Source organism: Marmota marmota, unplaced genomic scaffold (assembly GCF_001458135.2).
Source record: "Marmota marmota marmota unplaced genomic scaffold, marMar, whole genome shotgun sequence".
Taxonomy (NCBI): domain Eukaryota; kingdom Metazoa; phylum Chordata; class Mammalia; order Rodentia; family Sciuridae; genus Marmota; species Marmota marmota.
Window position 1 is genome coordinate 5,137,506 of NW_026000051.1, and position 12,838 is coordinate 5,150,343.

At 58.4% G+C, this 12,838-nt stretch overlaps 1 protein-coding gene across 3 annotated transcripts in view; it reads right to left on the reverse strand.

Moving 5' to 3' along the window:
* Positions 1-12,838, reverse strand: part of Mvb12b (multivesicular body subunit 12B) — a 167,210-nt gene that overhangs the window by 15,031 nt on the left and 139,341 nt on the right. For 2 of the 3 annotated variants that reach the window (XM_048813035.1, XM_048813038.1), the window contains one exon: positions 7-822. The exons of the other annotated variant lie outside the window; for it this stretch is intronic. In XM_048813035.1, coding sequence (XP_048668992.1) covers positions 586-822 — 237 coding nt within the window. In that variant the 3' untranslated portion in view covers positions 7-585. Of the gene's footprint in view, positions 1-6; positions 823-12,838 lie in introns of those variants that run through there. 3 annotated transcript variants of the gene reach the window in all.

Genomic DNA, 12,838 nt, shown 5'->3' on the forward strand with positions numbered 1-12,838 from the left:
CAAGCCCTCTGGGGGGGGGGGTAGGGCAAGCAGAGCTCGCAGGCAGGTGCCCGGTCACACTGTCCTCTCCCGGGAAAATGAGTCCCCCTCTGTGCCAGTGGCAGGGCCTCTGGTGTCCAGTCATGCACTGGGCAAAGAGTCCACAGCTGTCCACAGAGGGAGAGGCCCTCTGGCCTCCCCACCCGCGGTTTCTCAGGGCTGCTGTGAAGCGCTTGGTGTACTTGAGCCTGTGGGTGGGAGGGACGTGCTCCCCCCAGCCCTGCGTCTCAGGTGACAGTGAGCCCGGAGGGTCCTATATGAAGTGGCCAGCCCTGTGGCCTTCCGGGGGGTAACGATGGCTTGTGGGATTCCTATGGTGGGTGACAGGAGAAAAGGAGCCAGTGTGCGTCACTGGGCGGCCGGAGGGACTGCCGGGCCCTCGGGGGCGACTCCAGCTGGGGGAGGTGTTTGGTAGCACGACTGGTCATCACATGGACAGCTAGGAATGGCTGGTCACTACAGCACACACAGATTAGTCGCAGTTGTGAACAATGTCCCCGGGAGGCTGGGGTCTCGTCAGGCGAGCCAATGACCCGAGGTCACCACTCAGCTGCCCAGGGTCTTGGGTGCTTGTGGGGTGGGAGGTGGGGGCAGGGCTAGGGGCAGGGCGGGCAGGGCGGGGAGCGGCCCCCTCCGCCCTGTCAGTAGTCTGGGCACTGGGCGAGGCGTCTTCTCCCCGCGGAGGCCCCGCTCCTCAGGACTGGGGGGGTCTGCTGACACCGGGTGGGGCCTGGGCGGGAGCCTGGCCGCGGCGCTCTGCTCCGTGCGGAAGCTGTACTCGTACTGCGGGAAGAGGGCGGGCAGGGCACAGTCAGTCCCGGTGCACCCAGGGGCCCCGTGCTGCCCAGGCCAGGCAGGACGCCGGCCAGGCCAGTGCCTGCTGGCAGTGATGTGGGCAGGTGTGTGCGCGCCAGGGCTGTGGGTCTGAGCCGAGTGCAGGTGTGAACACACCTGTCAGGCGATGGGCTTGGGTGGTGACAGGTGACAGCTTTCACAGTCCCTACCTGCCCCTGCCCCCGGGTTCTGATACCAATGGTAAACCCGTGTGAGCCACCCTGTGCCAGGCTGAGCACCAGCCTGCTGCCTGGAGGCTGCCCGGCTGTGGACCCCTCCCCTGCCCGGCTGTGCTGCTGACCTCCCCGGAGAAGGCGAGTACCAGGATGGGCGCGGGTTCCTACAGTTCACCCGCAGGCCAGGGATCTCAACACCCAAGTGGGGGGCGGGAGAGGAGCGCCCACCCTGACAGGTGGCGTCCCGGGTGCCGCAGGCTCAGGCTGGGTGGGGTTGTGGGGCAGCCTGGAACTCGCTGGGCAGCTGTGCCCTCGCTCATGTGGGTTTGAGGAACCGGGGCCTGGGCTGGGCCAGTGGTCACCTATGTAAAAAGGTTCAGCCACAGAAAAGCCGTGACGAAGGGCTCCCCAGGGTCACGGCGGAGCTGCCGTTGAACAGAGGGCTACCCAGGATGGCAGCGCCTCAGGACCGGCAGGTGGGCCTGCAGGGAGAGGGCAGCAGGAGCCGCAGCATGCTGTCCGCATGCCCCGGCACACTGGTGAGCCGGCCTCCAGCCCTGCTGACCCCGCAGCGGGGAGGTGCTCCCGGGGACTGCACGGAGGATGCTGAGCTGAGGGCTGCAGGGTCCACCTGGCTACAGACCACTGGAGAGGACACTGCTGCAGGGCTGTGCTGGGGCTGGGGCTCTGGAGCCTCAGAGCCTCAGGCAGGCCCTCCACTCCCAGGGATGCCTGAGGGTGTCAGGAGGCACAGTAGCTCGGGGCTCCTGTCCCTGGAAAGGAGCAAGCACTCACTGGATCCCTGCCTGCCCATCCCATCAGCGCCCAGGCCTCTTGCTTTCCTGCTTCCTGGCCAGTGCTCAGGTGCCCACCCTGTGTGGGGCTCACAGGCCGCTTGGGCCAAGGCTAGGCTAATGCTGCCATCTGGTGGCTGCTTAGGTACGCACACTGCAGCACACAGAGCTGTTCAGGTCGGCTGCACCCTGGCGTTGACCCTGCACTGGGTGCTGGGACCAGGCACAAGCCCCACAGAGTCTTCGTTCCCAGGGCTCACAGGGTACCCAGGGAGGGACCCAGACACTCCCAACACAGCCCAGCATGAAGGCCACATCCAAGGGCAGCCACACAAGGATGGGGCCACAGGAGGAGTCAGGTGGCATTTCTCTGGAGCACAGCAGGGGTCTGACTGGGGAAGAGCATGATGGGTACCCAGACCTACTGAGTAGAGGGCCTGGGGTGGTGGGTCCACCAGGATGGTGGCACAGCCATCAGCCCAAAAGGAGTGCAGCTCTGCCCCTGGCTGGGGCAGGGCCGCCAGGACACCAGGGAACAGCACAGAAGCAGGGACCTGGGCTGCCTGGCGGGTAGCCTGGCCATGGTACATGAGTAAGCCACAAGTACACGTTCCCTTTTTCTGACTGCAGCCTGAGCACACAGAGACCCCGAGGGGCCTGGCCATGGGGGCAGCGCACAGATGGCCTGTTCCCCACCCCTCTTCTCGGGATTTTTTCCCTTTCTAGGCTGCAGCATGGGGCATTTCAAGAAGAGCACACAGGGTGGGGGGACAAAGGGACAAGCCTGTGCCAGAGGTGTGGGGAGGCCGGAGGCCAGGAGGCAGGGTAGCCTCTTTGGGCCAGGGAGAGGGCAGAGCCCAGGTAAGAGACCAGCAGCCCCTTCACCTTGACTGCAAACCTCTGCTGGGGGACCGTGGGCTGGGGGACCGTGAGGTGGGGGACCGTGGGCTGGGGGACCATGAGGTAGGGGACTGTGGGATGCGGATTCTGACCCTGCTGGTCTGGGTGGGCCCGGGACTGCATTTTCAAGGATTCCCAGGTGAATGGGTGCTGGGATCAGTTCTGAGGGCAAGGGGGACTACCCAGACCCAGGGACCACTCAGACACCGGACCTGGGAGCGATGAGGTCAGGCTGTGGAGAGGATGGCCAGAGACACAGGATGGGCTGCCGGGAGGATGGGGGACCAGGGACCGAGGGGCAGGGACGTCCCACCTGGAGGTCTGGAGACCAGGCCCAGGGCCCGCTCCAGGAGGCCTGCAGTGCCAGGCCTGGGGTGGCACGGTGGAGCCCACAGGGCACTCACGTCACCTGGATTTGCTGAGGGCTGGTCTGCACCAGCCAGAGGACCCAGGCTGGGCCTGTGACCCAGATGGGGTGGCCTGGAACGGTGTCGGGGTGACTGCTGACCAGGCCCTGCAGTGCCAGGCTCAGGTGGGGAGTCACGCAGCCAGCCTCTGTGGCCAGCAGTCAGACCCTGTCGCAGGCAGGGGCATGGACGCGCTCGAGGATAAACTGCTGGATTCCTACTTCACTTGCCCTCTGCTGGGAGCGGGGGAAGCCACGAGTACACGTTCCCTTTTTCTGACTGCAGCCTGAGCCCACAGAGACCCCGAGGGGCCCAGCCATGGGGGCAGCGCACAGACGGCCTGTTCCCCACCCCTCTCCCTCGGGATTTTTTCCCTTTTTAGGTTATCTTGGCTGAAGAAAAGTGCCGCCCCCCCTCCTGTTTTCCCTAACTCCCCAAATGAAATATCAACATATGTCCCCCGACATAATCCCCCTTAGGCTGAGGATAACCTTCCCACAGACGCTGTCCTCTGCCCAGGATTGCTCGTCCCCACAATGTTTGCCCAAGAGACTAGGCTGCTTCTGGAAGCCCTGTCACTCCCTTGGGCAAACAGTGAGTACCTTTGAAGGTGGATCTGGGCCCGGATCTGTTTACTCAAGACATTAGTCTCCTGCATAAGGAAAACCTGCACTCAAGTACAAACAGCAAATCCTTTTTGAATTAAAAAAATTTTCAATTAAAAAGCATTTGGTTCGCAGAGCTGAGTCCAGCTGAGCCGTGCGGAGCCAGGGTGCCCTCTGGTGGGTACAGGCTGCCATTGCAACCACCCGACCACCCGGCCACCCAGGCCTGGCCTCTCCCTGAAAAGAGCTGTCACTGTCAGGGGCTTTGTTGGGGCTTTCCTGGGGGCGGGGTGGGGGCCTGCAAGCCCCAGCTGCCACAGTCCTTTGCCCATCATGAGGCCAGCGCTCCGTCAGCAGGAGGTTTTGACTTCAGCTTCCAGCTGTACCTTGGAGGCTAGGTCACCTCAGCCTCAACCTCGCTGGCAAAAAGGGGTCATCAAACACTCATGAGGGGGCTGTGAGAGCCCAGAGAGTACCGGACAGTAAAGCCATCTGTCCTGGCTATGCACCAGAGTGGATGGTTCAACCACAGCCATGCTGAGCCACGGTGGGGCGGGGCATTGGCATGTTGTAAAATACCAGGTGACTTTAATGGCTAGGCAGGTGGGGGAGCATGGCCCTCAACAGTAACTAAATACACTGCAACAGGACAGGCAAGGAGCGCGCCCCTGGCCCCCGGCCTGCCACCCCTCCCCAGGACAGGCAAGGGTGCTCTCCATGGCCCCCGGCCTGCCCCGCCCGGCCCCCCCGATCCAGAAATGACTGCATGGAGCAGAGGGCTCCTGGCAAGACAGGGTGAGGGACTGCTTCTGCCCCCACGCTTTGCAGTTGAGGAAATAAGCCTGGGAAGGATCTGACTTCCTGAGGCTCAGGCCTAGTGACACTGGGGGCCAGTGCTAAGCTGGCTGGGACACTTGCACCAGAAAGTGTCTGTAGCCACCTGTCACAGGATTGCCATTCAGAGGTGATATGAGCAAGGCAGCTGGCACTGAAGTGGGTCACAGAAGGGCCTGGAGGGGGTGGTCCAGAGGGTCAGGCTGGGGGAAGCAGCCGGTTCAGGGTGGAGGAGAGTGGAGGGTGGGCCGCGCAGTCAGAGGCCAGGGAGGTGATGGCCTGGCGTCAGCATGGACAGGAAGGCAGGTGAGAGTCCATGTGCCTGCGTCCTCGCCTGCCTGGGCTGCTCCATCCCTCCCATCTCCCAGGTAGCCCCACGCCTGGGCCCCGGCCCACGGTCCTCCACTTCTGAATTCTTAGAGCTCAGCCTCCCCCATGCTGAAGCTTAGGGAGCCTCCCAGTGGTTTCTCAAGCCGTCTTTCCTTCTCCTGCTCTCAGAAGCCATGGAACTATTTCACAGGCATATTTTGTCCCCATCACGCCCCCCCAAATACAGTCCGTGATAAAACAGCAGCTGGCCCCTGCCTGGTCCGGCAGTGTTTGGGGAGCAGAGAGGACTGTGGCAAACGGGAGGCTGCCCCTCCCCCAGGAAGCAGGGCTGAGAGGAGGGTCTAGAACTGCTGTCACCTTGTGACAAAGCCTGGATAGATTTTGGCATTTTATTCGGTCTCCTGACTTTCCAGAGTTTATTCTTAGAGACCACCCAGGCCAACACCGTGAGCCAGCGGTGCCTCTGGTCTGTGCCTAGAGATACGAACACGAATTCGATACGAACACGAATGTTGGTGCTCGGTGCCACCTCTCACGGGGGAAACGTGCCACCATGGACACGCTCTGGGCTTGTGCAAGTCACTGTGCTATGAGACGGGCCATGCAGGGTCATGCTCAGAGCACCCAGGGCTGGGCCACATGCTGCAGCTGCCACCAGGAATGACCTGCACAAGCACTAACCGCCCAACCAGCCACCTTCTCTCCTTTGCCCCTTCACCCCCGCTGGCCGCCACCCACCCCTCATTCAATCTCCTGCCCGGGGCCATAACCCCCAGGCTCTGGAGCCAAGGAGTGGCGGGGCTCCGTGGCCAGCCTGTGTCGCAGCACTCTTAGCAAGGGGAGGGATGCTTCTCCAGACAGCGCCCCTTGAGCTGGGTGTAAAGGACAAGGGGGACCCCACCACCTAGGGATGAAGCCTGGTCCAGACAGGGTGGGGGAGGCAGCCGGGTGGGGGGCTGGGAAGCTGCTGGGGAAAAGCTTCCTGGGCTGGCCAGGGGCCAGGGGCTCTGGGTCGGCCACGGGCCTGAGGGTGGGAGTCCCTCATCTGCTCCTACTGCTCTGTGAGATGTGGGTGCCCTAAAGGGAGAGGGGCCCTTCTGCCCTGGAGCCCAGGGCCGTGGGTATCACTCTGAGACAGACCCTTGGGGTGGCCACCCCCACACACTGGGGGCCCTGGGCTTGGAGCAGGAAGCGAGAGGTGAGAGCTGGGAGGACTGGAGAGTGGGGACCTGACTGGGGGGTGGCGTGTTTACAGGTCCCCCTCAGCCTGGCTCTATGCCAGACAGGTGGCTCCTGCTCAGGGGCTCACAGCAGGCGGGAAGGGGCTGGACAAAAAGACTGGAGCCTGTGGAGGGGCTCAAGTGATGACCCCTTCCCTGGGCCCCACGGCTGGGGCTGGGGCTGGGGCTCCTGGCTCCCCTCTCCCCTCTCCCCTCTCCCCTCTCCCACCTCCCACCTGGGAAAGCTCTGAGCCCCACCCCTCAGGGCCTCAGGAGCACTGGCTGACCTCCAGCCCCAATGGCATGGTGGCTAAAGGCGGCTTGAGCTATGTCCCAACCCCAGGTGGCCTGGTGAGGTCACCCCCCCCCCCAGCTTCAGCTTGTTCCCCTTCAGCAGGAAGGACATCAGCTGACCTCACAGTGAGGTGCAGCCTCTAGCCCAGACCCTGCCAGAGCTTGTAGCACCTGTTACTCTTGTCGCCTTCTTAACGACCACAGGAGCCACGAGCTGCAGTCCACAGCTCTGAGCTCCAGACCTGGCTGCAGGGTCTCCCCTTAAACCAAGGCATGGGGCAACGTTCTTCCCCACTCCCCAGTATTCCAGACACGCCCCCACACATGAGGGCCATGCCGCCTCCCCCACGTGCCCCTGGTGCCCCGGCCTCCCGCCTTTCTTCCCGTCCTCCCAGTGTCTCTGGGGAGCTGTGATCTAAGCAGTGAATAAGGCCTCCCACAGAAGGCGGGGCCACGGTGTGTCCCTTCCCTCTCTGGCCCCAGCCTGCACTTCAGTTGCCACAGGAGTGGGCATTTCGGGGTGTAGACCGGGCTGCTAAGCAGAATCACCTGGGCTCCTGGGCAAAGCTCAGGTACCATACCTGCCGAGCCCAGTGCCTGGGGGAGGCCCTGGGATCTGGCTGCAAGCCAGCCCGGCCCACCCCCAGGATAGCAGCACCAGGCCTCATGGGCTGCTCCCCCGGGTGCCCTGCTGTTCTCCCCAGGGCCAGGTATCAGGAGGAGGACGTAGGTCCCCACCAGTGGGAGGGGATGCTTACTGAGGAGAAGGCCACGCATTTCAGGAAAGCCAGAGGAAGCGCCCTGGGGGGACTGAGAGCCACTGGGATTAATAAGGACGGAACACGCCTTGCTCCTCCCAGCCCCTCCTGCCGCCTGAAAGGCCCTGCAGACACTGCTCCAGCTTCTCTCAGGGGGCCTGGGTGGGCTGCGGCCACTGCCTCTGCTGCTGGGGAGCCAGGCAGGTCAGCCTCCGGCTTCCTCGCTTCAGCGTTCAAAATTGGCCTGAGCCGCACCTAGGTACAGGCATCCCTCGGGTTTTCCCTCTGGATTACAGCAGGAAGCACGGGAAATGCTGGTTTCCAGTTGAAGGTGGGAGCTGTCCTTCCCAGCCTGCGGGAGTCCCGTCTTGTGCGCCTCCGCCATATGGGCCAGGAAACCTTCCTCTAATTTATTTTGGGGCATTACGTTACTTGAAATGTGTCGGGCAAAAGTTTCCAAAGCCATAAGGGGGGAGAGCTCCTTCTCTGTAGGTTCTGGAAAGCCCTGCCTCCGGGACGTGGGCCCTCCCGGGAACCGGGCAGGGGTTCTGCTGGTGCCGGCTCTGCTTCCTCTGCCCCTCCTCAGCCAGCCTGGGCCTCTCACTTGTATGGTGAGCATCCTGGGCCACCAGGGGACCGCCTATGTGGTGGCTGCTGCCACGAAAACCAAGGGGCAGCGCTGGGAGGGGGTCCCTGGGACCCAGAACTGGGACACAATCCTGCTGCCTCGACGTGCCCAGGGCGGAAAAGACGACCGTCTGGATGGATGGATGAGACATTATCAAGAGCCTCCCTCCATGCCTGACCAGGACGTTTGGGAAAAGAGAAATGAGGGCTAGTTCTTTAACACGATAGAGAGACGTGGATGGAGAGTGAACCAGAATGCAGCAGCACAGGCTGCTATTGAAACCAGCAGCTCCACTCAAGACGGCAAGGCCGGTGGCCTGGGGACTTGAACATGGAGGGCAGACAAAGGCTCCCTGGAAGGGGGCCTAAGGCTGTAGAGCAGGAGGGCGGGTCCGGGTTTGGCGAGGACACAGCTGCCTGCCTGGGGAGCCCAAGGAAAGCCATGGAAACCCATCGGAAACAAAGAGAGGTCAGCGAGATGGCCAGCGCCCTGTGCACACACGTCACCTGCTGCTCTAGATATGAGTGGCAGAAAACAGCAAAAGAAAAGATCCTGTTGGTGAGATCTACAAAAACATCAGCCTCGGCGGCGGACGTGAGAGGGAGTCTGTGGAGGCGCCTGCAGAAAGCCGTTCTTCTCTGCTGAGCAACACGCGCAGACCGGGGAGGCAGAGGCACACCTGTCCTCGGAGACACGGACACACGGAGACACGCAGGTGAAACGCCAATCATCCCCCATTAATGGATGCACTGGATGCAGTTTCAATGCAAGTGTAGGGTGGGTTTTCAGACCCCCCTCCCCGCCAAGAGTCCAAGAGTCCAAAGTTAAGCTGGAAGAACGACCACCCTTCATTTAGGAAAGTCACAGGTGCGGGGCGGGGGGCAGGGGGAGAGTAACACTACCAGATTTGAAAGCTTATTATAAAGTGGAAAGATCCAACATGTGGCCATAATGTAAAAATAAAGGAGGGCAGGGCAAAGCCAGGAACAACTCCACTGGCCCTGTCACGCATGGAAATATATGATACAGGTGGCATTTAAAAGTCAAGGAAGATCAAACTCTAACCTGAAGAACACTGGCTAAGGGCTCAGGATGAACTGAGCTGGCTGCCCATCTGACTTCCCAAGGCACTTCAGACAAATGAAGTGGTTCAAGAGTAATTAATATTTAGCACATTAAAATACAAGAGTAGAAGGAAATAGGGGTGAATGTTTTTATAATCCAAGACAAAAGCAAAACACTTAAAATTGCCACAAAAGGTTTCATGAGCAGCACACACCATTAACAAGGAAAAAGACACGGGTTAAAGCACACGTGTGTGCACACGGGTGTTTGGAGAAAAGGTGGCTATCTTAAAAACATAAAGAGCTCTTAAAAATGAGTGTGAAAAGCTAAACAATCCAGTACAAAACAACTGGGCTGTGGTCACGAGGCGGTGTGGGAGACAAGCCAGCCAACGGACACATGCGACGTTCAGCTTGGCAGCAGTCACAGATTACCGAGGCCCAGCAGCATGTGGAAAGGCCCTTGTGTACCTCTGGTGGGGTCTGGAAGGTGAGGACCTGGGGAGCACAGGCATGCAGTGAGTGGACTGACTGGGAGCACGCCAGGGGCCAGCCAGTAGGGCTGCCCAAGCACATCATGGATGACCACAGAGGTGCAACTCAGCGTCTTCAGGTCGGCAAGGTGTACTGGACAGTGGGGCAGTGGGTCACAGGCCCCTGTGCACAGGGTGAGCTGAATGTGTGTGAGCTGTGTGCACTAACACATCTGCAATGTTTGCATTTTTATAAACATGTGATGGCTGTACTCAGGAAAATACTAAATATCAAAAAACAAACAAACAAACAAAAAAAAACAAAAAAAAACCCCAATTCTGATTGGTAGGGTAGCTGCTTACGATGATAAACTGCTTGCAAGTTTCCCACTATCTAGGGGAAGGCTGGGCCCTGTCTTCAGGGCAACAGCGGTTGCTGGGCTGTGGTCAGTGGGGAGCAGGACGGGTGGGCCATTGCTCCTTACCAGGGCAAAGAAGGAGCCTGGAATGTCTTTCATGCCATCAGAGAGGCCATTTAATTAACTTGTTAGACTTCTCTTAAAATGTTTTTTAAAATTTATTTTTAATTGTCAAATACTAATTCTATATATTTATGGGGTTCAACATGATGTTTTGATTTATGTGCACATCATAGAAAAATTCAATCAAGCTAATTAACATATCCATCACTCACCCATGGATCACGTTTTCGTGGTGAGAATGTTGGGTTTCTTTGTTTTTGGCTGAGGGGGTCCAACCTAGTGTGGGCTTTGGGAGAATCTGGGCAGCAGCTCTCATCCCTGAACAGCACATACAAGGGGAGCAGGGCAGGTCAGCTCCCTTTGACTTAACCAGCTTTTACTTAGTGAATTAAGAAGCGTATTTCTACCCCAAACATTCCAGCTGCCTGATCAAAAAATAAAGCAATCAAGAGGGTGCTGGGTGGTGAAGATTCTGAATCGGAACAGAGGGAAGGCAATTTTAAAATTATTTCCTGTTGCAATTTAAGACCTGACCACTAGATGGTGCAAAGGGACCACAGATTTTGTAGTTGCACGTAGCCCTCCACAAAATTGGTTAACAGTAATAAGCACAATGAAGGCTTTCCAAAAGTAGAAAGAATGAACAATTGTGTTGGGAGCTGAACATTTTGCTTTTATAAAATTGGGACTCTGCCATTTCATTATTGATACAAAAATCTTCTGCCTCACTTTTTTTTCCCTACAGAATGTAGATCCCAAATCCACCCTAACCTCGCATTTGAAGAGGCCCAGGCAAAGCGGATATCCAAAAGTTGGATTCGAAAATGCTTTTTACCTTGTGCTGCCAAAGGTAATTTCATTAATTTCACCTCAATGTCGTGACGTAAATGCTAGTGGAATCGGCCCCAAGCTAAATAAGCAATAAGCCCCATTTTCCAACACACAAACACATAAAGATGTCAGCTCAAACTGTTTACTAATTAACACTTAAAAAGACACAAATTAGATATGCGTGGCTAAGAGCAATTATAATCAAGACGAATTTCTCTAGTCATTTGGGAACTGAAAAAAATGCCTAATTGCTGGAACCAATGTTTTAAAAACTGAAATCACGCCAGTTAGCAAATATGTTCATTTAAAGAACATTCCACGTGACTACACTCTTGAGGATTGACTACAAACATGAGAACAAGGAAAATATTTAGGTATAAAATTAAAATTTTAAGCTCCCTTAGATTTATAACTTCTTCATTAAATATGTCTGCAAACAGCAGCCCATAAAAACCTGTAGCAATTAAGTGGTTAAATGAACTGCCTCCCTTGTCAATTTTAAGGGAGTGATTAATACGAGAACGTCCCTTTACTAATTAGACGCTCCCTCGTCTTTGAGCTTTCAAGTCCAATGAAAATGGAGGTTGTCTGCTCACCAGGAAGCGAGGTGGGCTAATGAGCGCTTCCCTCGGCCACGTCTCCACGCGCACTCTGGAGGGCAGGAAGGGTGTGCGCCACGGCTTCGGCTTCGGGTGAGCGGGCAGCTGGGGGCAAGGGCTCTGCATGGGGCTGGCGGCTCTGACTCCCCACCCCACGCCGTGCATCCCGGGGACTGCTCACTCCTATTTTAAAAGGCTGCAGGTAGTTATGCATGAAATGCACCCGCGAGGCCACTGCCGCCCGACCCATCCTGGAGACAAGGGATGATGAGGTCCCTGAGGGAGGCCAGGCTGGGATGCAGGGCGGGCAGGGCGGTAAGGAGAGGCTAAGTGGCCCAGCTCGGGGGTACTTCAGAGGCTGCCGCCTGGACCGCAGAGCCAGGGAGGCCGGGGATGGCTGCGGGGAATCCATCAGATGGAGAAATGGGGCAGCTGCTTACGAGGGAAATAAAGAGCGGCAGGGACGGAGAATATTTATACGCCCATCTTCTCACTCCGAGGGAAGACGCTTCATCATGGGGTCGGCTGCAAAATTACACTCTTCCCTCTCCCAGCCAGAGCAGCTTCCGGGGCAGTGGTGGACCACAGCCCCATAGGTCCCTGCTGCCCTCCGCAGAGCAACATGACTGCTGCCTGGACCCTTGGGGCCCGGGGACAGCCCATAGCTGTCAAGCAGCTGGGGGGACGCTCTGGTGGCTCCTGTGGCCGCGGGGAGGAACAAAGGTTCACTTCCCCCTCCTGGGGCTTGTTCACCATGTCCAGGGTGGACACAGAGCCTCTGTTCTGAGCAGTGGGTACATGTGGGTGGCACATGGCTGGTGGCTGCTGGAAGGGGGGCAGACAGGAAGCCTCGAGGCCATCACTGGGAGCCGGGGGTGACGGCAGTGGAGCTCGAATCTCTCTATTCATCATGGCTTCATTCCTCTTTAACCAGCTACCTCAGAGTGCATCTCAACCACGAGAGGTCCCATCTTTCCAAGGATCATGTGGACAAACCTGCTCACTGGCGTGTGCACCGATGTCAGATTTCAACATGATCCTCCTTGGCTTGTCCAGGAAGCCTAGCTCAAGGTGTGGCATGTACCATGTTGCCCAGGAGATGTGCCCCAGGGTCAGACCTAAGCACCAGATGACACCTACCCTGGGCATGCAGATGGGACCTGTGTCCTGTCCACACTGCCTCCAGTCCATGGAGGTCTCTGTAGACCCTGGGCTTGGTGCTGACCTGTGGCCCTGGGCTGCTGGCCCGTGCCTGTCCTTTGCTCTCAGGCGTCCCTGGCTGCCCAAGTTGAGTGCCACGCTCTCCCCTGAGCTCAGCAGCCTTCTTGGGGCTGAGGGTGAACTGCCCACCACAAAACGGCAAGATCTTGTCCCCTGCCACATGCCTCTCAGTGCCAGGCAGCTCAGTGGTCCTGGCTGGGGTGGGTTAGAAGGGTGGGGCCTGGCTGGAGTTTATCTGAGGCTCTCCTGCTCAGGTCCACCCACAGCGTTCAGGGCCGACAGGGTCAGGGGCTTCTGAGGTCATGGGGTGGGATGGGGCTTGGGATGAAATTCAGAAATGTCCCCCACC